At 43.3% G+C, this 25963-nt stretch overlaps 2 protein-coding genes across 10 annotated transcripts in view; one reads left to right on the top strand and one right to left on the bottom strand.

Annotated features, from left to right (window-relative positions):
- Positions 1 to 11995, bottom strand: part of SRGAP2 (SLIT-ROBO Rho GTPase activating protein 2) — a 255988-nt gene extending 243993 nt beyond the window's left edge. For 6 of the 9 annotated variants that reach the window (XM_013970021.2, XM_018060075.1, XM_018060073.1 and 3 more), the window contains exons 1-2: positions 11845 to 11995; positions 9438 to 10046 (exon numbers count right to left, since the gene is read on the bottom strand). In XM_013970021.2, coding sequence (XP_013825475.2) covers positions 9438 to 9504 — 67 coding nt within the window. In that variant the 5' untranslated portion in view covers positions 9505 to 10046; positions 11845 to 11995. The remainder of the gene's footprint in view (positions 1 to 9437; positions 10047 to 11844) is intronic. The other 3 variants (XM_018060079.1, XM_018060082.1, XM_018060081.1) reach the window with 1 other exon arrangement.
- FAM72A (family with sequence similarity 72 member A) lies at positions 12578 to 25510 on the top strand. Its single transcript, XM_005690410.3, has 4 exons — positions 12578 to 13613; positions 15876 to 15953; positions 19197 to 19321; positions 24316 to 25510. Exons 1-4 carry the CDS (start codon positions 13462 to 13464, stop codon positions 24408 to 24410), a joined length of 450 nt encoding a protein of 149 aa, XP_005690467.1. The 5' UTR covers positions 12578 to 13461; the 3' UTR covers positions 24411 to 25510.

The raw sequence follows: 25963 nt of genomic DNA, 5'->3' as shown, positions 1-25963 counted from the left end.
CAGAAATGGAGAAGGCGCACATCCCAGCTGCTTCTCCTTCCTCACGAATATATATTTCAAGTTCACAACCCTTCATTCACAATGTATAAATAAAGTCAAGGGTACTTGATACCAAATGACTTGCAAAACCAGAGGGGAGAGTTCTTCTCTTTATCCCTTCCTTCCCCTTTTACCATTGATCATGCAGCTGCTTCCAATGGGGCAGCAGCTCTCCAAACCCATGCATCAAAGAAGTATCCCAGTAGTTCCTCTTCAGGTCAAGTCGGTTTTAACTCCTCGTCAAAACACACCTAAACTTTCTCAAATTTAGACTTGGAATTTTGGTTTCGATGATGAATAAATCCTGGAGAAATGGAGAATGTGTTTTGCTTCAATTACAGAAAATCTTACTTTTGTTTTCAACTCTTTGGAATTTCAGAGTTAATCTTTCCCTAGATGTTTAAGGAAAGAGACATGATTAAAGAACTCAAGTATAGCTCTAGGGCCATGATTCTAAAGCAGGGAGTAAATAAGGAAAACTCACCCTCATCGGGGAGCCTCCATAGCACAATATAGTTTGTACCTGTCCCTGTCTAATGATATTATTCACAATGCTTGAGCTACTTTGAATTTCAAATAATATTAACACAGGAGAAGGTTTGTTATTGGAGTAGGGAGAGAAATGCAGAAACAAGGCATCCTGGCATTGCCACATGCAACCTCAACGCAGAAAAGGGTCACGTTCAATCTATAAGCATTTATTCATTTCCATGCCCAGAAACATGGAAACAAATAAAAGACAATTCTGTCCACAAGATACTCAGCTAGTTGTAAACAATGAGGTGTAAATGAAGGGATTACAGTGTAATATGATGAGTGCAATATAAAAAGAGGTGCAAAGAAACTGCTGAGGCGATGCTGAGGGTACGTTGACCAGCCCTGTGCAGAAACACTAAGGAATCCTGCTTGGAATCCTGCCCAGGGTTACTATGCAGAGTAGGGATAAGCAGGGAAGACTTCTTGGAGGTGGTGACATCTGAGCTGGGTTTTAAAGGATAAGTTTTCCAGGTTCAAGGAAAAGGACCCATTCCAAAAGAAGACACAGCATGGATAAAGCATGAAGCATGAAATAACACAATGCGGTAAGGAAACGAGAGGCAGTTTAGCCTTCTAGTAGTAGGAAATGTGAGCAAGGTAAGTGGGCAGTGATGGATGTAAACAGTCTTTCATGCTATGACCTCAGCAGAACAATTGTTTTCTTAAAAAATCACTTTGGTGGTATTATGCAAGATTTATTGTTAAGATCAAGTTAAGAAACTATTTTTAAAAAAATATTACCTGTAGTAGTCCAGGTCATTCATTTATGCGTTCATCATTATAGCCAGTATATATATATATATATACTAAGAGCCACCATTTAGGCTACAAACCCTATTCCATCTGAAGGGACTCTCCTCCCGCCACATAATAAGAGTTACTTATTTAGCACTTAATATTTGCCATACACGGAGTTAGGAATTTTACACACATTTAGAATAAACCAGCGAGGTAGGTCTTATTATCTCCATGCCACAGAAGAGGAGGCTTGAAAGAGAAGTTAAGTGAACAAGGATGTAGGGGAAGGCAGTGACGCTGACATGATCCCTGCTAAGGGCGACTCTCAAAGCCTATGCTCCTTGCATTGTGCTCCCAAAGCTCAAAACATTCCCACCAGAAGCCTGGGAGAGAAGACTGAAAGACAAATACTGAAAACCTTAGGCAGTGTAAACCAAAGTGCTATGTGAGTGAGTGAATTAGAGAGAGGGGTCATTTCTCATCAGTGTGACCAAAGAAGGCATCCCAGAAAAGCCGGGCTTTATTAGAAGGGTGAGGCTTCAGTAGGCGGAGATGTGGGGCTGGGCAGGATAAAGAAGTATTCTGAGAACAGCACTCAGAATTTGACTCGGGAGGACTTCACTGGTGGCCCAGTGGCTAAGACTCTGTACTTCCAATGCAGGGGGCCCAGGGGCCAGCCCTGGTCAGGAGACAAGATCCAGCACGCTGCAGTAAAGACTGAAGATCCCGTGTACTGCAAGTAAGACCCAGTGCAGTCAAATAGATTAATTAAGTAAATAAATATTTTTTTAAAAGAAGAAGAAAAGACTTGGCTCCGGTGATGGCGAAGGCTCTAATTCCTGTTCCCTCATTCACCAGCTACAGACCCTGGGTGAGCCACTAAATCTTCCACCTCATTTTCTTCAGCAGCAAAGGAGGATAATAACAATATATTCCTCCTTCAGTTGGTGTACACCCCAGTATTGTTGCCCGAGAAGCCCCATGGGCAAGAAGATCCTGGCAGGCTACAACCTACGAGGTTGCAAGAGTCGGACATGATTTAGCAACTAAACCACTAAACCACCACAGTTGGTATAAGAATTAAGTACATCAAACCCCAAACAAACAGCAAAATATTAGTTAATAATATATGCATCTGAAGAATGGCAAATAGTCCAGACAGGCCTCTAATTCATTTTAAATAAAATGAAAAAGTATGGTTGAAATGATAGGTTGCAGCTGTATTGAGGACCAAGTAACGTTCACCTTGGAAAGTTAGTCTCTATTCAACGGACAATAGGGAATCAGTCATTAGGGGAAAGAAGCCATATTCAGACAATTCTGAGTAGATCTCCCCAGGGGGCTCCCGGCCCCTCCCCGTGGCATCTGGTTCATCTGTGACCCCTCAGCAGAGGAGGCCTGGGGCCCAGGGAACTAGTTAAGCAAAGACTATAGGAAAAGAGATACTGTCAAGCTTCAACCTGTAACATATCCAAGATTTTTTTTCTTTCTTCCCTTATCCTGTATCCTCCCTCCCAAACACACAGGAATGGCTGCGACATAATTATTAACTCCACTTCCCTGTGAGACTGTTTTTATTTACTAAGGTCAAATAAAATTTCCAGACACCAATCTAGGTGGCTTGGATCATCATTTATTCATTAGCTTTTAAAACGTGGTAATATTCAGCTTTTACTTATTAATTTTTAGCCTAATGTCCTTTCTATAATATGGTATTACACTATTCATTTATTAACACAAAATGATGAAGACATCTTCTGGTGGTTTCATTCATTTATCTTTATTGTAATAGTTTCATAGGGAAATAATATGTCAAAGTTTATCAATTGTATACCTTAAACATGTGTGGTTTATAATATGTCAAGTAAACCTCAATAAAGTTGTTAAAAATATAATGAAAATTTAGTCACTTATGTAGTTATTAAAAGGGATAAAATTTTTATTAATATACAGTGCTTATATTATGAACATATGTATTTATTCATAATATGGAAATATGAATATGTATTTTTTAACGTTAACTCTAAAAATTTAATCGAGACTAGTGATTAATATGTAGAAATCCATATGCAGCCTGTAAAACTTCAGTGTAGACAAGATTTTTCAAAAATAAGAATATATCTATGTTCACAGCAGCATTATTTGCAATAACCAAAAGGCAGAAGCAATCCAAGTGTCCATGGATGGATGATTGGATTTTAAAATGTACATTATACATATAATTGTAAAATATGGATTACACATATCTAAAGGCAGGAAATTCTGACACGAGGATGAACAAGTGTCTGCAACATGGATGAACCTTTAACACATTAAGCTAAGCGAAATAAGCCAGTCACAAAAGGATACATACGACACGTCACACTGACACAGGTGCCTAGGGTCACCAACTAGAGATGGTGGGGGATGGTCAGTGCTTAGTAGGTCCCGAGTTTCAACTCTGCATTGGAGAGTTTTGTGGGTAGATGGTGGCGATGGTTACAGAACAATGATGCCACTGAACTGTACACCTGAGAACCATTAAGATGGTAAATTTTATGATATGTGTATTTCACCACAGTTAGAGAGAGAGAGAGAAGAGAGTTCCTATACATCATTGCAAAATCAGTTAAGGTGTCATTTTGTAATTTTCAGAAACATTTTAAGTGCTCTCATTATTTATTTTTAAATCAAACAACTTTGAGGTGACTTTCCCAGATTCCCCAAAAGGCCATTACTTGAATTTTATTGCTAGCAGAAATCAAAATAGCAACTTCTTTTTCCACACAACATGACATTATATTTTCCTGACAAAGACCTCAGAGGTCTAGGGTCTAAGGTAATCATGACTCTCGTGAAGAAAACCTCTCTTCTGGAAGGAGTCCTCTACAGGTGCCACTGGCAGCCCGCGTTTACGTCCAGTGAACAGTGGGAGTTTATGAGTCAGGGGCTAGGCACCTGCTGATTTTTAAAGGGTGTGGACCCTACATCGCAGGGTCAAGTCAGACTCTGTAAATTTCATAACAGCAATGATCAGGGCTTGTCCAGGCTTTCAACCTGTGTGGTACATCACTACCAGATGGGGTTCTCCAAACGAAACTTCTGTTCCCACTCCTCAAGAGAGTGCCTGAAACTGGAAAAGTTAAGGACTCCTCACGAACCCCATTTCTAACCATTGCTGCTCTGCAGAGCACACAGCAGGCCCAGCTCCCTGCCCACCACCTTCCTCCAGGGCCTTTTAACTTGGAGATACAGAGTGCAGGACTAGACTTTCTGCAAGGGCTTCGTTTTTTTCCAGGAGCTCGCCTTACCACAGAGTCCTATCTTCCCTGAGCAGCGAAAGAGGTGCCTTCCATCATCTCGCAGGAAGATGATGGCATCTGCTTGGGGATTCCAACGAGACGTTTTAGTGCAGCTTTTCACAAACTGATTACATTCAAAGCTCCCTTGAGAGATGGCGGCTGGGAGGAAAGAAGCTTCTGAAAAGACCTTTGCTGGCAGGAGTGAAGAACCACTCACACCTCCCCAGAGAAAAAGCTTGTTTAAATACCTGCAATCCACATGCCCAAGTGTGTGTGCACACACATTATGTCTAGAGTTTTAAATTTCATCTGCTCTGAAAGGGTCCTGAAAGGGTTAAACTGTTCCAGGCAAAGGCCTGAGGCTTTTCTATCAAAATGTTCCAGATGGAAATTACAAAATTTCACTTCTCAGCTCTGCGGTGCACACACACTGTTCTTCTAAGACATTAAAAAAAAAAAAAAGACAAGACCCCTAATGTTCTCAAGAAAGAGAATTTGACGGCTGAGCACACAGTGCCACTCTGTTTCAGATGATTCCTCCTGGAATATCTGCATTAACTGTCGATCTCAAGCTTTCTGGGGGATGTAAAAACTCAAGGTATGGAAAGGGTATAGGAAAGGAGCCTTGAACAAGGTCAGGACAATAGCTGGGAGGGTCTGCCATGAGGTGAGCTCATCCAAATACCAGCTAGATTATCACCTCTCGTGAAGGTTATGCCCCGCACCTTACCACCTTTCGCTGCTCCAATCCCCAAAGAAGCTGACAGACTAGAGGCCAAAAGGCCTCAGGTTATAACCATGAATCTGTCAAGAATTTCCAGAGATTAATGTATACGAAGCACTTTGTAAATTGAGCCATGTACAAGTACTAAGAATATTACTGCTTTCGAGTTAGAGATTGAAAGGCATGAACTTTCAAAGGAATCTGAACACCCACAAAGCAGAAACAATGATGGTTTTTAAGAAGGCAGCTCCAAGGCAGGCTGACTAAGGAGGCACGCCCCTCATAAAACCACACTGGGGTAGGGTTGGGGCTGCAGTCTCAGAAGTCCTTCAGGGCACATGCAAGCAGGTGGTTTAAAGGGAGCCAAAACCACAGACAGGCAGGGCTCCCCAAAGCCCATTAAGGGTCCTCTTGATTTAAACCATTTTGACTGAAAGCAAGACTCAGGACTCTGGCCAGAGATACACAGAACAACGGCGACCAACAGTTAGACAGTTTACCTGTTCACTTTTCAGAAAGAAAAACAGTTCTCAGTAAGAGATCAAACCAAGGTATTCTCATTACTACTGAGGAACTGAAATTAGAACCCAGGTTTTATTCCTAAGACTCCTTTCTTACCATTACAACTGGGACTTTGGGAGTGAAAAGGCGAGCGGACTGAATGTTCATCCCAATTAAGCAGACCTTACTGTTTCTGGTGGCTTGCCTGGGAAATCTCATGGACAGAGGAGCCTGGCGGGTTACAGTCCGTGAGGTCCCAAAGAGTTGGCTATGACTGAGCAACTAACACTTTCACTTGACTATTACTGAGCATTTACAACTGCCAGATACTGTGTTAAATGATTTTGATACACTATCTCACTGAATTCTCACAACCACCTAGGAAACATGTATTACGCTGCCTGTTTTTCAAGTCAGTATCCTGAGGCTTGGACAAGTCAGGTGACGTGCCCAAGGAACGAGGCAAGCGAGGGGCAGCACTGAGATTTAAACCTGGATCCCTTTGACTCAAAAACTTGCACTCTTAAACATCAGACCAAAAAATTAATTTTCTTTTTTATCCTGGCGTCTGTAAAAAAAAGTAAGACTGGCAGCACTATGAGTCCCACACAACCCATAAAAAGCTGAAACATCATAAATCTGACCAAGGGCTTCCAGCTAGCAGGCGAGCAGAGCCAACCCCAAAACCAGGAGCTTTGTCTCCAAGTTCTATGGAGAACACAGATCTCCAAGATCTTCCACAGGGAACACAGACTCTAGTTTGAAAGCTTCAAGAGGGAGAGGACTTTGTCTTGTCCACAGCTACATTATCAGTGCCCAGAACCCATTCAAGACACTCAATAGCTGCTGCTGCTGCTGCTGCTGCTGCTGCTAAGTCGCTTCAGTCATGTCCGACTCTGTGCGACCCCATAGACGGCAGCCCACCAGGCTCCCCCGTCCCTGGGATTCTCCAGGCAAGAATACTGGAGTGGGTTGCCATTTCCTTCTCCAATGCATGAAAGGGAAAAGTGAAAGTGAAGTCGCTCAGTCGTGTCCGACTCTTAGCGACCCCATGGACTGCAGCCCACCAGGCTCCTCCATCCATGGGATTTTCCAGGCAAGAGTACTGGACTGGGGTGCCATTGCCTTCTCCAACTCAATAACTAGCTGATGAATAAAGAAGTGGAGTCCCGCTGCTGTGGTTTGCCTATGTGATCTTGGAAGGACTTCTTTATCCTCTCTAGGCCTCGGTTTCTTCATGCAGTGAATAGAGAATGAAGCAGGATTCACCTCCAGGTTTTAGGTGAAGATTAAATGAGACAATTCTTATAAAGCACTTGGGACAGGTTGGAACACAATGACCACACAAAATATAATCTGTTATTATCACTATTTCTACTATGATCCATTAATAGATTTTGGCTTTTTAATTGACCCTACTCTGATATGATCAATGATACATTGACCCTACTCTGGTCAAATGACGTTTCATAGTAAATATGAATAGAACAGAACAGATAATTGGGAGTCGATAACTTGCTTCTAGTTTCAGATCTACTATCATCTAGCTGTGTGACCTTGGACAGGCCTCTTAATTTCTCTCCACTTGCCTCAGCTATAAATGAGGGACTAAACCATTCAAAACAGTCTCATAAGCATTCATCGGGCACATTCTCTGAGTAAGACATCATGCTCAGCCACCTATAAAATTCTATGATGCCGAATAGTGTCAATGAAAACATATCAGTGCAAAGCAAAGCAGTTCCCTGCCTGTGGCAAGGCTGAAGAGAAACCCCAAATAGTCAACTGCATTACATCATCTCCAACAGCAATGTTTGTAAATATACAAAGTGTTTAATTTTGAGACACTTGTGAGAAATCCTTCACCAATAGAGAATCAGCAGATACAATTCAACACCTATTGGTCCTGAACCTTCCAAAAAATAAATGTGTGAAATCACTTTGCACCTGAGTCAAATGGCATGCTTCTGGAGAGAAATCTGGGAAAGTCAAAGTTATTAACACTCCTCCCTATGGCAACAGTTAAGAATAGAACGTATTAAACAAAAAGAATGACATATCTGGTTAAAACTGGGATTCCAACAGCAAACTGCAGTACATCTGGACAGGACACCGAGGCCAGTAGCCTATTGTTTACAGAAATAGGCCGGGATTATGAACAGTGACCAGAGGCCAAGACCTCAATTATACCTCACAGCCACACCTCTCCCAGTCCCAGCTCAACTGAAGCTATACATCAGTCAGCTCCCCCAGTTCTTTGCAGCCCAGTGGATAGAAGGTCCTTCAGGGTACCTCCAGCATGGACCAAGCTGATGACATTAAAAAGATCCCATAGGCACAACATGGACCTCAAACTACCATCCAACCTTCCAAGAGATAAAGCAGCTGCCCATTTCAAACTCTTGCCCTACTCACACCCCCAGCAATCCTAAGAGGGGAGGCATGGCCCTTCCCAAGTCCTCTAGGATAGGAAAAGGTCTCCTTGCATTGGCGCAGGGAAAGAAGGAGGGGCCCCTCCCTCTGCACTCTGAAACAAAGGAAAACCCAGAGCTCCAACCATGTGGTGTAACATTCAAGGCCACCCACCTCTCCCACTCCCCAGCTGAGGTCTCAATGGGCTAGAGCCACATGGCTCTTTCTAGTGACTGGCCAGGAAGGGACAGTGCCTTATACAACCATAAACTGGGGCTCTTTAACAGGCAGGAACCCCTTCTATGGGTACTGCTGGTTAAAAAAGGCTGCCTGGGAAGGGGCTTTGATTCATGCACCAAGTCAGGCAGGGGAAAAGATGTGCCGACAGGTCCCTTGCTTTCTCTGGGTCCACATTTCGCTTTACCCCTCATGATTCTGCAGAGGTGTGAGGGCCTTTAAACGCGTGTGTTCTGGAGCAGAAGACAACAGCACAGAAGGGTTAAACAATTATGTCTTCCCATTCTCCAGAATCAGCACCACCCAGGAACATCCCAACTCCATCCGGGTTTAGGTGAAGGTGGAGACTGGGTGTGAGTGACCTTATCCTTTCTGTTCTCAGATCTCAGACAGAATGCAGGCAACCAGAGACCAGGCAGGTGCAAGGTGCACCCAAGGTGGCTACAGACTTTCTGCGCCTGATGGCATAGCAAATACCATGTTTGGATATAGTGCATCAGAAAAAAAAAGCCAGGCTCTCCCAGGGCTCTCCAAATGGTACACCTTCTCAAGGTTGCCTTTCTCTGCCTGGATGCCTCTTCAACCTCTGAAATAAATTCCTAAACACCTGTCAGATTTCAGCTGTCCTTCAAGGAAACCTGACCCAGACACCCAGAGGCAAATTGCCGCCTTTTCTCTCCAAGAACCTCCCGCCCCTCCCCCATCCTATTTAGCCTGGGGAAAAAGACTACCAAAATAATGACCAGCCCTACAGACAACTGTAAAGTCTACTCCGAAAATGCCTTTCCAGAGCCTATGGCCCCTGCCATGGACAATCCCTCGGAGGCGCAGACCCACCCAGGAAACCACTTCTAGGGTCAGCCTGCCCCCACCTGCTCCACCCAAAGAAATGAACACCCTGCAAATCAGGGAAATGTATGTCTCCATGGTCTACAGAGATGTATTATGCTATTTTTCAAAGCCCTTACCTTTGACCTGAGTATCGTACTCTGCTATGATCTCCTTATCCTTTTTGAATTTGGCTGGAGACGTCATGTTTTCCTTCTTTCTTCCAAATTCGAATTGTGAATTGATAGATCCACGGGAAAAATCCAACCGCCGAAATCAATACCTCCAAGACCGTTTCTCCAGAGGGCAGAAGGGGCCCCCCGCGGTGGTCTCCAGCGCTCCGGGGAGCGCGGGCTGCGGGCTGGGCAGGCAGCTACGGCGGGCACATGCAGGCGGTGGGCGCTGGGGCCGGGCGCGGCGGCAGCTGGTTCCTGTGCTAGAGCCCGAGCCGCAGCCTCAGCATTAGCCGGGAGAACTGCAGCGCCCGGAGGCTGGCCTGGGGTCTGACATCAACGACACAGGCGGGGAGTGGAAGTCCTTCCGCACAACATGGTGTGAGGGTGCGGGGGTGTGGACTAGCCCAGCTGGGTCCCCGGGAGAGAGTGGGTGCGTATCGGGGTGCCGGGGGAGGGCTGGGCGTGTTTCGCGGGGTTTTGTTGCACAGGCTCGAAGATGCTGCAAATCAAATCCCAAACGGGAGTCGCAGCAGCGCAGACTGGATCGGAAGTCGTTTGCTCCGGTTCACTTGCCTGTAAATGCAGGGGAAAGGGGAGGGGGCTATCAGCCCCAGTGCAGATCCTAATCGCTGCGGGGGTGGGGTAAGGGACGCCGCTCCCAGCCTAGCCTGGGCCCATTCATCTCAGCCAAACGCCGCCCGGCCCGCAGAGCCCAGCGCAGTGAGGTGGGGAGGAAGGAAGCTCCCTCCGGATTTTGTTTTAAGGCTGAAAGAAAACACTTTGGAGCAGCGGCCTCCGCGGGCCTGGGGTGGGGACTGCGGCGGGAACGCGGGGTTCCGGGCGAGGACTGCGACACCTCGGTGGCCTCCCGAGCCTTGCCAGCGTTGGGCAGCGGCAGCCGGAGGGAACCCTCCCGGCCCTGACTCCGACGCGGCCCCCGATCCCGGGCGGGGGCAACTGCCTGGACTTCAAAGGGGATCAAAGCCGGGAAGGGACAAGTCACCCGGGCACAACTTTTCTTCCCCTCCGCCCCTCCTGCCAGTTGTTTTGTTTTGGTTACTAGCTTCTCTTGGCAGCAAAATGTTGGGTTGGGGGGGGGGGGGAATGATCTGCAGGAAAAAAAAAAAGGCTGCTCGGTGTGGGACACATCCAGGAAAACAATGTGGTCGGCAGAAGCAGGAAACGGGTTAGAGGCGAGGGTCGGAGTCGGGAAAACCGGGAAGGCAGGGCGGGGGCGGGGGGTGCGGAAGGCAGCCACCGCCTCTCCCAAGTCAGGGACCACAGCGACTCTAAATGCCACCCCCAATTGATCACCCAAGCTCAGAGATCACAGACACCGCACCCAATCCCAGGCTGGGGGGTGGGGGCGGGGGGAGGTCTTTGAGGTTCGCGGCCCCGACTCCTGGCACCAGGAGGTCCCCCAGGAGATTCCGCTCGGACCCAGGCCCAGGAGGCGGGAGAGACGAGGACTTGAGTGCAGAGCGGCATGTCTCGCTCCGGGACGCGCCGCGGCGGCGACCCTCCCTCTTTGGCCGCCCCTTTCCCTTTCCGCGCCGGGAGTCTCCCACTTCCCGCGCCTGGAGAAAGGGCCGCAGCGAGGGAGGAGCGGGGAGCCGGAGGGGCGGCGTGGTGCTTCAGACTGGCAGGAAGCAGGGGGAGGAGGGGGTGTGAGAGGTGGGGTCCGAAGACTGCACGCGAACGTGGGATGAGTGGAGCTTCTGCACATGCTTGATAGGCGGGGAGCGGGCAGGGGAAGGGCTACCTTGGGGGTGAGGGGGTAGTTAGAGACTATCGTGGGCCGCAGTGGTACGGGCGGCGCTACGATGTTAGTAACTCTGGGGGCGCAGAGGCAGGTCCGAGAAGGCGAGTGTGTGAAGAGGGGCCCGTTCCGGGCGGGCCGGGGGGCTGAGGCCGGAGAAGAGCCTCGGAAACAGCGCGGAATACCCGTCTTTCTGGGTCCAGGGCTGTGACTGGGCTCTCCGCCAAGGCTTGGAGACAGAGGCAGAGGGCAGTCGTTGGTCACGGATGATGCCAACGACGGCTGCCCAAAGGTGCACCGAGGCTGCCCGTGTGCAGGGGGTTTGGAGGAGGGGGCTGGGAGCTCGCGCCGCGGCGCGAGAGCCAAGGCAGGGTCCCGGGCAGGACGGTGAAGGGCGGAGACGCAGCCCTAAAGAAGCACTGTGCGCTGCGCCGGGAGACGGGGAGAGGGTCCGGAGGGAGGGGGCCTGAGGGGTTCCGGGCGGCAGCGCGAGGGCGATGCCGAGAGCCACATCCGCGCCCTCTCCTTCCCGCCTCTGCCGCCCGGTCTGTCCAGCCTGGGCTCCAGTCCCGCGGCGGGCGAGAAGAAAAGGGAGAGGGACGGAGCCTTTACCTGGCTCTGACGCGACGGGTCCTGCGCCCCCGGCTCCGCTTCCCACTAGGAGCTCTCCTCCCTTCTCGTCCCCGCCACCCGCTTCTACGCAGATCGGTCCCCTTAGTCCCCCGAGGAGCCTCTGCCAACTCCACAGGACCCCGCCGGGAAGCAGGGCCCACCCTCCTGCCAATCAGCGCCCGCTTTCTATCGACCGATGGGGCCCATAGCCAATAGGAACAGCTGATCCCGAGAGGCCGGGAATAAGGAGGAGGAGCTGGCGAAACCCTGGAGGTGTGACTAGCACCGTCGAGGCGTGGTCACAGAGTTAAACTCCTCCCCGGGCGGCCGAGCCCCACAGTAGAATGGAAGGGCGGGATTAAGAGAGAACCAACAGCCAAACACACACATCTGAGGGGAGGCGCGGCCGATTGGGCCGGGGGAAGAGAGGCGGCCCCGTTGCGGAGAATTCTAGCCAATGCAGAGTAGAGCGCGGCGAGGCCTGTGGAACGTCTGCAAATGAGAAGCGTGGTGGGCGTGCCTTGTTCTCTCACTCTGGCGAGGGGAGGCCTCGCCGAATCCTCGAGAGCGGACCAATGAGATCGGAGGCGGGGCCAAGCTCTGCCAACCAGCAAGCCGAGTTTTATCTAGGCACCGTTACTGGGGCGGGGCGTCGGCGTTCCTGACCACTGAGATCGCCTCAGAGGCCGGCTCCCGAGCCTTCCAATGTGGGGCGTGGGCGAACTCTAGTTCTCCCAATCGGTGCACGGCGCCGGCCGATTCAAACTGACAGCGGGTTGGAAAGGCCGAGAGCGGAAGAGCGAGCAAAAAGCGACGTGTGCGGTGGCAGAGACCCCCCAACGCCGACCGAGCCCGCAAAGCGACCTCTGCCCCGCCCTGCCGACAGCCCCCCGCACTCTGGAGCGGCCGCTCGGGAAAGACTTGAGGGATCGGCGGGAGCCGCGAGGGAAAGCTGAGGGGAGGGAGACGCAAGAGGAACGACGCGAGAGCCCGCACGCTGAGGGCTGGGGACTGTGCCAGGAAAGAAGTGAAGCCGGGGTCTCGCGAACTGGCAGAGAGGAGGAGGGTCGCGGGAGGGTTAAGGGATACCCACGCTCGCCTTGTGGGAAAAACAGAGGGGGTTTCTGAATCCTGAGGAGAGGAGAAAGATTTCCACAGAGGAATCGTGGGTAGGGAACCTTAGCCCCGTATCCGAGAGAGAGAGAGAGGAATCGGAGCGCTCCGAGCGAGGAGGCTTGAGTAGGAACCTGTAGATAAAAGCCTGTCAGCGAGAAGCTAAGGGAAGTGCAAAAGGAACTCAGGAACAGACGATCCTTCATAGGACAGGAAAACTGTAGAGAAGTTCCCCTAGGCACCTTGCAGTTTGCCTGCTCCCCACTTCAAACTCCTCTCCCTTCCCCCCGAAAGTTAAAGAGAAAGCCAAGATTGTTGCTTCTCTGTTCCTACTCAATAAATAGTACTTCTACCCTCGAACGGGAGAACAGAAAAGAACTCATATCCTTCTCAATTGTTGGGCTTAGAAAAGCTCGAGGCCTCACAATTTGCTTTTTAGCCTGGGGGAATCAAACTAGGGAGGGTATTGCTCCAAAATCCCACACCTCATCCTTCCGAGACGCCATGTCTACCAGCAGCTGTAGTTTCAAGGACCGGCGCGTGTCCATCCTGTGTTGCAAATTCTGTAAACAAGTGCTCAGCTCTAGGGGAATGAAGGCTGTTTTGCTGGCTGACACTGAAATAGACCTTTTCTCTACAGACATCCCTCCTACCAAGTAAGTCATGCTAGTGGCGGGCAACGGTAGCCTTTAACTAAATGGGAAAGTGTATGGCTTGAACCTCTCGGAGTCAACAAGGAGGTTATCATTTTGGTGTTCCAGCCACTCCCAACAGTCTGATGATCCCCTTGGAGTTTAACTAAGGGGGCAAACTGTCTGGACAAAGTCTGTGGTTTAACCAGAGTGGTCAGTCCTGATGTAATGTTTCTAGTTCAATTATAGTCATGTGATCCCTTAAGTTGAATCCCTGGCCCTACCCAACCAACCTCTCACTGGATCAAGTCCATGACTTAAGAGGCTAGGTAATTTAAGCAAGATTCTCTGTACTGCTGGAGAAGAGAGATCTTTTTTTTTTTTTTTAATTCATAAATTTTACTCCAAAAAACATTTCCTAGTTTTCTACCTTTTTTTTTTTTTTTTTTTTGGCAATGGGCATGCTGAATCAGACCTGTTGTCCACCGAGTTCAATACTCTTTCCTTGTGATCTCCCTCATTCTGAATGAGCAAGACATACAGATCTTTATGGGATAAAATAGAGACAGCCCTGAAATAATCTGTGTCTCCCATAAGGCCTACTTTAGATATTATGCATTTGTTTGCATACTTAAATCCTTTTAAATTCTGTTTTCAGTCACTACCCACTTTTGGGTGTAGAATCTTTAAGAATTTGCTTCCTATTTAGAAAAATAGCCACTTTATTTGATTTAAATATACTTTTTTCTAACTCAAAAAGGTACTTTCTATAGTCAACATGTATGTGCCTGTACATGGTTTTTAAGATTTTACTCTTTATTGAAACTTTGTCACAAAAGCAAAAGAGAAATTATCCAAAATATACATGGACAGCTCTTCTTTGGGCACAGAGCCAGACGAAGCACACCAATAAACAGAATACTTTAAAATGGATTTCATGATGATGATAGAAACTTTTTAAAAAATTAAATATACTCAAAGCTGTGAACGTTCCTCCCTTGAAATCTTATCTGCATTTGTTTAAGTGTAGTCATGCATAATGGCAAAGCCAAAGGCCCTCATTTAGTATAAAGATAAATGGATTATTATAACTACTTCTGTCTGTGTGTGTATGTGTTGCAAAAAGAAAAAGCACTAGACAATAAATCTGGACTCTATTACCTATTATTGCAAAGTTTCAGTGATTTTTTGCTTTTTCTTTTCAGTAACACATACAGAAACAACAGTTTTAAATATTAACCCATCCGTCTTTGCACTAGCTACGGTAACTGTAGAATAGTTATAAGGAGGGCTCACATATATGAACTGTTAATACGACCAAATCTTTTCTCTTTACTATTCTTCCATGTAGGGCTTACAATGGTGTTGGATTAATGTACTAAGGTGTGTGAACCAATGAGTGCGTAAGATTTTTTGAATGGAAGATTTTTTGATATTTTGTCATATTTATAGTGAGCTCACAAATATTTATTTACCCTTGCAACATATACTATAGTTCTTTTACAATTTCTCTTAGTGTCCCTTTCAGCTCCCATCTATAAAATTCATGCTAAATCACAATCAAAAGTACGTATTGTGGCGCGGGTATGGAAAAATTGAAATTCCAGTGCACTGTTGGTAGGAATGTGAAATGATGCCACTACTAGGGAGAATAACATGACAATTCCTCAAAAACTTGAAAATAGATTTACCATATGATCTAACAATCCCACTTCTGAGTATATATCAGAATAGAATTAGTGGAATTTAGTGGAAAATCTAGAAGAAATATATGCACACTCAAGTTCTTATTGTTCGCAATAATCAAGAGATTGAAGCAGCCCAAATGTACAGCAATGAATGAATAAACAAAGTGTGGTATATGCATATAATGAAATATTATCCATCCTTTAAAAGGACGGATATCCTGCCTCTTACATGCTACATGGATGGACCTTGAAGATGTTATGCTAAGAAGAATAAGTCAATCACAAAAAGACCATTACGGCATTATTCCACTTAATTGTGGTATCTAAAGTAGTCAGATTCATAGAAACAGAAAGTAGGATGGTGGTGGCCAGGTTCTAGGGGAAGAGGGAAATGAGGAATTGTCATTTAATTGGTATAGACGTTCAGTTTTGCAAGATGAAAAAAGCTTGTAGATTTGCTGCACAAAAAAATGTAAATACACTTAACATTTATGGACTGTCCACTTAAAAATGGTTAAAATAGCAAATTTTACTTAATGTGTTTTTCACAACATTCTTTAAAAAGTACATTTGACTATCTCTAAACTTTTCCATCTAGTGCAGTGGACTTCATTGGAAGATGCTATTTCACTGAAATCTGCAAATGTAAACTGAAGGACATCGCATGTTTAAAATGGTAACGTGTGGCAGTATTCCAGATAGCCCTGGGTTTGGGAGATGAATGTTGACACTGAAGTACAGAGAAAGGTTCAGTGGGCTGCATCAAGCAGTGGTTATCACCCATGCAGTGAACAGTTGAAAAACCATTTGTTACTTAGAACTGTCTTTTAAAAGAGTCTTAATTCACTTTACAATTTTTCGAAGTGCATTAACAAATACCTGCTTTAACTTTCAGAAAATGGCAGTGTAGTTTGGCGGGTGGGGGAAACACTTCGATTTACAGTAATAAAAGTCAGGTGTAAGCCTTGGCCCTATCCTTATTACCTTGAGTTAATGTCTTAAACCTCTGAACCTCTGTTTCCTTAATTAATTTTTATCTCAAGAAGATATCTTCTTGAGATAAAAATTAAAATATTTTTTGTATTTACCTATAGAGTTGTTGTGAAGATCAAGTGAATTATGAATGTTAAAAGGCTTGGTAAACTATAAATTACAACTCAGATGAAAGCTATTACTATAATTTTTTGAGAGGCAAACAGACTTGAGTATTATTAATCCTATGGGATTAAATCCTAGAGAAAAAACAGTTGAGATTTTCTCATTTAAATAGGATTTGGATTATAAATTTTGATCATTCGAATTAGCAAACTCTGTGTGGTCATGACTAATTTCTTTCACTCATTCATTTAAACTGTCTATTGAGGTCCTACCATGTGCTCATCATTGTTCTAGAGGCTGAAATTCAGCAATAAAGAAGACAAAATCAAAGGCCTTTGAACATTTTATTCTGGTAGGAAGGCAATCAGTCAATCAATAAGATATTTAAATAAATAAGATCTTGAATAGGGTGGGAAGTACTCCAAAGGAAGTAATAATAATAAATGATAGAGAATAATAAAGGTTGAGAGAGTGGGTAAGAGTTATTTTAGATAACATGGTCAGGGAAAGTAACACTGGAATTGAATCCTAAAAACTGAGCTAAGATGGAGCCAAAGGAAGAATCTTCTAGGCAGAGGGAACAGCCAAGGCAAGAAGAACATATCAACTAATAGAAAAGACAATGGCCAGTGTGGCTGAGACATTGTGAACATTAGGTGAGAGAGTTTGGGTAGATTAGAGATGCACGCAGAATCCAGATAGTCCAGAGCAACAGCATCAAATAGAAGTGTGCAAGTCACATATGTAATTTTAAAATTTCGAGTAACTTCTATTTATTCTTTATAAAAAGTATTTTTATAAAGAAGAAAAATATTCTTCTTTATAAAAACAAATGAAATTTATTTTTTAAACATTTTATTGTTTTTAATTTATGTTTGGCTGCACTGGGCCTTCATTGCTGCACATGGGCTTTCTTGAGCTACAGCGAGAGGGGCTACTCTCTAGTTGTGCTGTGCAGGCTTCTCGTTGTGGTGGCTTCTCTTGCTGTGGAGCACAGTCTCAGAGGCACACTGACTCTAGTAGTTTCAGCACTCAGGCTCAGCAGTTGGGGCTCGTGAGCTCTAGAACACAGGCTGGGTGTTGCAGCTTGTGAGCTCTAGAGCGTAGCCTAATAGTTGCAGCACACAGCTTAGTTGCCCCACAGCATGTGGAATCTTCTAGAGCAGAGATCAAACCCCTGTCCCCTGCATTAGCAGGTGGATTCTTAACCACTGGACTACCAAGGAAGTCCTGAAATTAATATTATTGGATATTTTACTTAACCTAATATATCCAAAATATTATCATTTCAATATGTAACTAACATGAAAAATTATTAATGAAATATTTTTACATTCTTATTTTTTATTCTTAGTCTTTGAAATCAAGTTTATTTTTTATACTTCCAGCACATTTCAATTCAGGCTAGCCAATTCAAGTGCTCAGTAGCCCATTTTGGATAGCACAGATCTACACTTTGGCTTGGAGAAGGGATAGGCTACCCACTCCAGTATTCTTGGGCTTCCCTCATGGCTCAGCTGGTAAAGAATCCACCTGCAATGCAGGAGACCTGGGTTCAATCCCTGGATTGGGAAGATCCCCTGGGGGAGGGAAAGGTTACCCACTCCAGTATTCTGGCCTGGAGAATTCCATGGACTATACAGTCCATGGAGTCCCAAAGAGTCAGCACAACTGAGCGATTTTCACTTTCACTTTCAAACTTTGGTAGGAAAGGTCTTTGGGTTTTCATTTTTGGCCAATGGAAAGCCATTGAAGGAGTTTTAATAAGGGAGAAAAATGATCTGAGGTGTACCTACAAGAATGTTAGCTCCCTGAACACAAGGACTTTATTCCTAGCACCTAGATCAGTACCTGACACATAGTAGATGCTCTGTAAATATTAGCGGTATGAGTGGATGAATGAATATGGGTGGTAATTAAAGCTGTAGAATTTATTCTTGTAATATAGCCTTACAAATAACTGTCAGTCTAATGCAAGAACAACTTTTGCTTTCATTCGTTTGCCTTTCAAGAAGATTATGATTAGAATATGATTTAGGTGGACTGGTACCTTTTACAGTAGTTTTTATAGGGCGTCACAAAAATGACTGACTCACATTTCATAGGGTGGGAACAAGCTATAATAGGAATTTTTACAACTCAAGGTATAAGCAGTTCATGTTGTCATTTAAAATACAAAATAGTGCTAGCTAAAATGTTCCCTGTATATTCGGTCTATTTAAAGTGATCAGATAGGGAAGAAAAACCTATGGAAGAGTGAGATATTTCTAATAAGAAGGATAACCCTGGAGACAGTTAAAACTTTTTCAACTTTCTCTAGGAGCTGTGGATTTGCTTCATTTCTGAATTCCTTCAAAAACACTGAGACTAAAATTAGAGCAGCCAGCTTGTGTTCAGTTTTCATGGGCTCATGCTGTCTTCCTACTCCTCCATCTGTTGAAACAGTTTTTAGGTGCTGGCATGGAGCTGGAACATAAAAGAACCCAATTTACCATAGTCCTGGGGAGAGCAAAAACCTTTTATCCAAACATCAGGGTTTATTTAATGTATTTTGTCTGTACAACCCATCAATTTTGGGCTAATCACAAGCTTATGGCAACTAGAAACTAATTTCTGAAGGGACAATGCATAAAACAATACTAACAAAGAAATTGAGAATATGTTACTATTATTTCATTTAAAGACTTTTTTCCCACTTGACAGTAGAACTGTTAGGAGGAAATGAGATCTTTATATGGTCTGTCTATTTATAATAGCACATTAAAAGGTTTGCATGGTCAGATATTACCTTGTATCTAATAATATTTACTTTCCTTTTTAGTGGGAACATTGTAGGTTATCACGTGATTGTTCCATGTTGTTCCTGCCTTCTTTCCTGCAACAACGGACACTTCTGGATGTTTCACAGCCAGGCAGTTTACGGTATTAACAGACTAGACTCTACTGGTAAGAAACAATTAATTTAATTCCTGTAACATTTGTCTATCAATATTTGAGTGAACTTCTCCATAGATCATGGAGAAAGAAATGGCAACCCACTCCAGTACTCTTGCCTGGAAAATCCCACGGACGGAGGAACTTGGTGCAGGCTACTGACCATGGGGTCGCAAAGAGTCGGGCACAACTGAGAGACTTCACTCACTCAGTCACTCACTCACTCCATAGATCATTTCAGGATCCCATCTGAGACTTTCTCAGCTGGGTTGTATCCACTAGAGTAGAACTTCGAAAATTTTATCCCAAACATTTACTTATAGAAACAAATACTAGCCATAACTCATTGCATTTCTGTTTTCAACATCATATTTCAGTTCAGTTCAGTTCAGTCGCTCAGTCGTGTCCGACTCTTTGCAACCCCTTGAACTGCTGCACGCCAAGCCTCCCTGTCCATCACCAACTCCCAGAGTGCACCCAAACCCATGTCCATTGAGTCGGTGATGCCATTCAACCATCTCATCCTCTGTCATCCCCTTCTCCTCCTGCATCAGGGTCTTTCCGAGCATCAGGGTCTTTTCCAATGAGTCAGCTCTTCCCATCAGGTGGCTGAAGTATTGGAGTTTCAACTTCAACATCAGCCCCTCCAATGAACACCCAGGACTGATCTCCTTTAGGATGGACTGGTTGGATCTCCGTGCAGTCCAAGGGACTCTCAAGAGTCTTCTCCAACACCACAATTCAAAAGCATCAATTCTTTGGCACTCAGCTTTCTTTATAGTCCAACTCTCACATCCATACATGACTACTGGAAAAACCATAGCCTTGACTGGACAGACCTTTGTTGGCAAAGTAATGTCTCTGCTTTTGAATATGCTATCTAGGTTGGTCATAACTTTCCTTCCGAGGAGCAAGCGTCTTTTAATTTCATGGCTGCAGTCACCATCTGCAGTGATTTTGGAGCCCCAAAAAACAAAGTCAGCCACTGTTTCCACTGTTTCTCCATCTATTTGCCATGAAGTGATGGGACCAAATGCCATGATCTTAGTTTTCTGAATGTTGAGCTTAAAGCCAACTTTTTCACTCTCCTCTTTCACTTTCATCAAGAGGCTCTTTAGTTCTTCTTCACTTTCTGCCATAAAGGTGGTGTCATCTGCATATCTGAGGTTATTGATATTTCTCCTGGCAATCTTGATCCCAGCTTGTGCTTCTTCCAGCCCAGCGTTTCTCATGATGTACTCTGCATATAAGTTAAATAAGTAGGGTGACAATATACAGCCTTGACGTACTCCTTTTCCTATTTGGAACCAGTCTGTTGTTCCATGTCCAGTTCTAACTGTTGCTTCCTGACCTGCATATAGATTTCTCAAGAGGCAGGTCAGGTAGTCTGGTATTCCCATCTCTTTCAGAATTTTCCACAGTTTATTGTGATCCTCACAGTCAAAGGCTTTGGCATAGTCAATAAAGCAGAAATAGATGTTTTTCTGGAACTCTCTTGCTTTTTCGATGATCCAGCAGATGTTGGCAATTTGATCTCTGGTTCCTCTGCCTTTTCTAAAACCAACTTGAACATCTGGAAGTTCACGGTTCACGTATTGCTAAAGCCTGGCTTGGAGAATTTTAAGCATTACTTTACTAGAGTGTGAGATGAGTGCAATTGTGCAGTAGTTTGAGCATTCTTTGGCACTGCCTTTCTTTGCATTTCTGTTTTCAACATCAAATTTAAGAACCACAAACTTGGCTGGATTTCTTGTCTTTTAAAATTAATATTTTGCTCTAAATTGCTGCTTTGATATATAATATGGCTCCAGAAAATTTTGGAATAATTTAGATTTGTCAGCCAATTGTATGTATGTGTGTGTGTGTTTAAGAAAAGGGAAGAGGCTAGGGTCACTGGGAGCTGGGGGGAAGGATAACTAGATGAACTGTGTTTGGTGATGTTGCTTCAGGATAAAAACAGACATTTTGACATCTATATTAATAAATTATGATGAAAGTTTAGTCAAGGAAAATATTTAATACCAATATGTTGAACTGATTATTTAGTAAAAAAATATACAACAAATTCTTAAAGCGTATCTACATAATACATTTTACATTGTCTGCAACCTGTCAGTTTTGCTATAGGACACATGTTCTCAGTGTCTAATATCTGCTTAACACACCAAGGTGACTTTTAGTGAGACTTTTTTAGTGGGAACTAAGGTTTATAGAACTTTAGTTTACAGAAAAAGTTTAAATAATTTGACAGTCTAAGTTGGCACTAACAGTCTCAGGTTTTTACATGTATGTTTTAGTTTTCTTCAGAACTTAAAATATATTCTTTTTTTTTTTTTAAGTATGATTTGCCTTCACAGACTGCGAGATCTTGAGTTGTTAGCTGGGTTGTTAGGGTCTTTAAACCTTTCAATTATGCTTGGGTTTTTATAGACTCTTTAAAAAAAAAAAAATCACCTGACATTCATTTGTGACTCTCAACCCATCATTTGGAGGCCTTAATTTAAGGCTCTAGAATGTTAAGAAGGCCATTTTTGAGTGAAGACTTCTCTGAACTCCCTTAAGTGAGATATAGGCTCCTAATTTAGGCCTCCAGTTTTACATTTGTGTTGCTCATGGAACACATTAAAGGAAGTTTCTGCTTTGATACTGTTTTTCCTGCTTCATAGAATTCAAAACACGGGGTGGAGGTTTTTCAGTTTTGATTTACTTTTTAATATTGGTCAATTTTTCAAAGAGAAAAGCCCAGCATTCCTCCATTTGCATTGAATCTAATCCATGAGAAACAGATGTATCACAGGATTTCCTTCCTCCTTCTTAACAGAGAAAGGAAGGTGCTGCTTCTGTCAGTTTATTTTTTCTCCTTTGAACCAATTGTGCCGAGCCACTCATGTCTCTGAGTATTGACTCCAAGAATATCAAACTTCTCCTCTGTTACCCTAATATTATGATTTGAAGGAAGATTTTTCTAGATGCTTCATATAAAACAGAATTGCTCATGGCATTGCAACTGTCCTTGAATCACCTGAATCAGCAACATCAAAGGAATCTGTATGCAAGCTTTATAAAATTCTAGAATGTTTAGACTGAAAGGGCCCCAGGCAGTCTATGTTCTAGGTTAGCCTTCACAGGTAGACCTGATTTCCTGAGACTGTCTTGAGGGGGCCTGGGAGACCTCTGTTCAGATTCCCTGGAATTGGCAAATGCCCTCAAACGCAGGTTGTGTTCAGCTCTCCATTTACCTTTATGCATTCTAATCGTCCCTTAGATTTCAGCCTAGAGATTCCTTATAATCCTGTTATCTGTTCAGAAGCAAAATATCCTTCATTCTTGGGGGAAAAGAAGTGCTTTTATTATAAATGATTCAAACATACACAAATTATATAAAATAATATGATAGACATCATTATGCATCAAGTAGATGCTAATTTCTTGCCTGGTTAAGTTCCAGTATCTCAACCAAGAGAGATAGTTAATTGTTTTCACTGGTTAACTGTGTAGCAGTGCACATCTCTGTGCATGGCTCCTTGGGCACCTGGGCAAAATGGACAGTTAGAGAAAAGGGTGAGTGATGGGCTAAATTTAAGATTGTATTTTTTAAAAAATTCATACAATGGAATGTCCAACAGAAATAAAAATAAATGAGCTAAATAATCTAAATCTACACATATGGACATAGGCAGATCTCCAAAACATAATACTGAACGAAAAAAGCAAATTAGAAGAGATGCATATACTATACTGTAAAAATTTAGATACACAAAATAATAATGTATATTCCCTGTGGTTATATACATTCGTAGTAAAATTAGTAAACACATCCACGGTATACTGTTACTGGTGGAAATGGGATTCAAACCAAATCTCCAAACCCTGGCTCATTCCATTCCACCATGTGGCCACTATCTCAAGTCAGTGTCAGAGTGTTACTCACTAAGTTTTGTCTGACTCTTTGTCACCTTATGAACTGTAGCCCATTAGACTACTATGTCCATGGGATTTCCTAGGCAAGAATACTGGAGTGGGTTGCCATTCCCTTCTCCAGGGTATCTTCCCAGCCCAGGGATCAAACCTGGGTCTCCTGCTTTGCAGGCATATTCTTTACACCTGAGCCACCAGGGAAGCCCACTGTGTAGTGTGGATATCCAGAGTTGCTGAGTCCTCCCTGTGTCCATACTGACAACTGGACAATTGAGATTTGCTTTCTTATTGGCTCTCCAAGATGTCAGTTAATAATAGTATTTTTTTTTCAACTTAGTGCTTTCAAGTTATAATACAATGTGTGTGTGTGTGTGTGTTAGTCACTTGATCGTGTCTGACTCTTTGTGACCCCATGAACCGTAGTTCACCAGGTTCCTCTGTCCTTGGAATTCTCCAGGTAAGAATACTAGAGTGGGTAGCCATTTCCTTCTCCAGGGGAGCTTCCGGACCTAGGGTTTGAACCCAAGTCTCAAGCATTACAGGCGGATTCTTTACCATCTGAGCCACCAGGGAAGCCCAGTTCATGTAACTGGCTCCGAAACCCTGCTTTTTTTAACCAGAAGAAAGGCACCAGCAGCTCCATGCTTGTGGAGGAGACGGGGAAGCTTATTCAAGTCTTTCCATGCATCCTCCAAAGAGACATTTAATCTAAAAAGATCTTGTGAGATTTCCATTCTTAAAAATTATTAAAATAGATTTGAAAATTATCAGTGTAGAGTGATTATGACATAATGTAGCTGGAGGCAAGGTTTGAGTAAATCAACTCCTGAGATCTTTTTGAGTTCCAAGATTCTAGAATTCAAGCCCTTAATTAAAAGGGTTTAAAGAATGGTTATGTTCTAGATGTTAGATAGTTTTAATATCTAGGTATCAATCATGTTATTTGCAGTTCATTTTTTATTAGCTTTTCTCTTAACTGCTAACACTATGATTTCATAGAAGAATGTTAACATAAAAGGTTTTATATATCTTGTTCTGAGTTGTGATAGTAGTCAGCACAAAATAATTTTGTGACCTTTTGTTTTCAGGTGTAAATTTCCTACTTTGGGGCAACTTGCCAGAGGTAGAAGAGAATACAGATGAAGACATGTTCGATATCTCAGCAGAGGAGTGTATTAGATGACTACAACTATGATATATTCAATATGTAATATTATAACTTTTTCCTTTGTAAAAAATATATTAATGGACCAATTTAAAAATTGTTAGTAAGGATTTGCCAATGATTTCTTTTTTCGGAAGACAAAAATGGAGCATTTGTTGATTTATTTATTTGTTGTCTCAAATTAATTACCTGAGTTTATTGAACCAATGTAGTTCTTCTCTTCTACATCTGTTTCTACTTCTACCCTTTGTCTCTCCACCCCCTTCCCAGTATATATGTATCCTTAAATTCAGGTAGAAGAACCTTTTACATGTCATTCCGCTATCTTCCAATCTGGGTGAGTTTTTCCTACAGTTAAATGTCAGATGCCATTAATTTTACATTCCTGAATAAGGGGCATTAAATACCTACACCTTTATCAGCATGCTTTTCTCCATGCATAGTCCATGCATATAACCATGCATATAAGCATGTATATATATTTGAAGCACAGCTGGGAAGTAAAGCTTAGCAGAGAATTTTTAAAAATAGAAATGTGGTTTCCATGGGTACTGGTTATCACATGTTATATTGGCGATAACTGTTAATATGGAGCAAGACTGTGAATCAGCAAATAAAATAAAACTCTAAAATATATGGAGAAATCCTCTTGATTCCTCAGCATAATGCTGGATAAATGAATTTGTCAGAAATTTTTCAATATGTACTGTTCACTAATATTATTTTTTTACATTCTTATAAAGATTATATGGATATTGTATTGTGAAAGCCATTTAACCTCCATCTTTAAGTTATCCCATTCTCTAGAGCTCTCTCTGTAAATAAAAAATTTTAGATTAGTTGTCTCAGTCCCAACACTTAAATAGGAAAAAAAAAATTAAACAAGTGGTTTGCTGAAGCCATTGTACGTTATAAAGGTTTTTTAAATTTTGTTTTGTTTAACTGTATTCAGAGGCACATAGGAATAGGAAAATGGGATAGTGTTGGTATCTTGTTTTATGAACTGCTAAAATCAATCTGTCACCTTAACTTATATTTCAACCAAAGGCATTTTGTCAGTAGTGATACCAAAACAGACCAAGTTATGATTTTGTAAATAAAGTTTTGTTCTAAAAATGTCCAGCCTTGTTTTAATTTTTGAATTTTATCCACATTTCTTACATAAAAATATAGAGAAAAATATTTCTTATTGTAGCGTAAAAACATAAAGTATATAATATGAGGTAACATTGATTGCATGCTTACCATGTAAGTGCTTTACACATTTAATTCACTTACCATTCAGGTGAGACATAGAGAAGTTAAGAAGCTTGTCTGAGGTCACATAACCAGCCAGAGGTATGGCCAGATTCAAACTCAGACAGCAGACTGACTCCAGAGCTCCTGTTCTTAATCTTTATGCTGTTTCCTCTAAGCACCTTCAGACGTGAATCAGCTATGATTTTATTTAGCTGGGACACATGCTGGGTAACAACTACCTTGTTCTATGCCCTAGGTGAGGGCCTAGTGACCGATCAAGGCTGAAAAAATTCACTGAGTCTTAGAGTAAAACTGCCCTGTGGGCATTGCAT

Source organism: Capra hircus, chromosome 16 (assembly GCF_001704415.2).
Source record: "Capra hircus breed San Clemente chromosome 16, ASM170441v1, whole genome shotgun sequence".
NCBI lineage: Eukaryota > Metazoa > Chordata > Mammalia > Artiodactyla > Bovidae > Capra > Capra hircus.
Note: the sequence above shows the minus strand (reverse complement) of the source record. Positions and strands in the feature narration are given on the sequence as shown.

Bases quoted from the DNA above. Each gene is read 5' to 3' on its own strand.
- FAM72A (XM_005690410.3), top strand. From the start codon at position 13,462: ATGTCTACCAGCAGCTGTAGTTTCAAGGACCGGCGCGTGTCCATCCTG. The intron at 13,614-15,875 runs GTAAGTCATGCT...TTTTCCATCTAG, and splicing joins ACAGACATCCCTCCTACCAA to TGCAGTGGACTTCATTGGAA. The intron at 19,322-24,315 runs GTAAGAAACAAT...TTTTGTTTTCAG, and splicing joins TAACAGACTAGACTCTACTG to GTGTAAATTTCCTACTTTGG.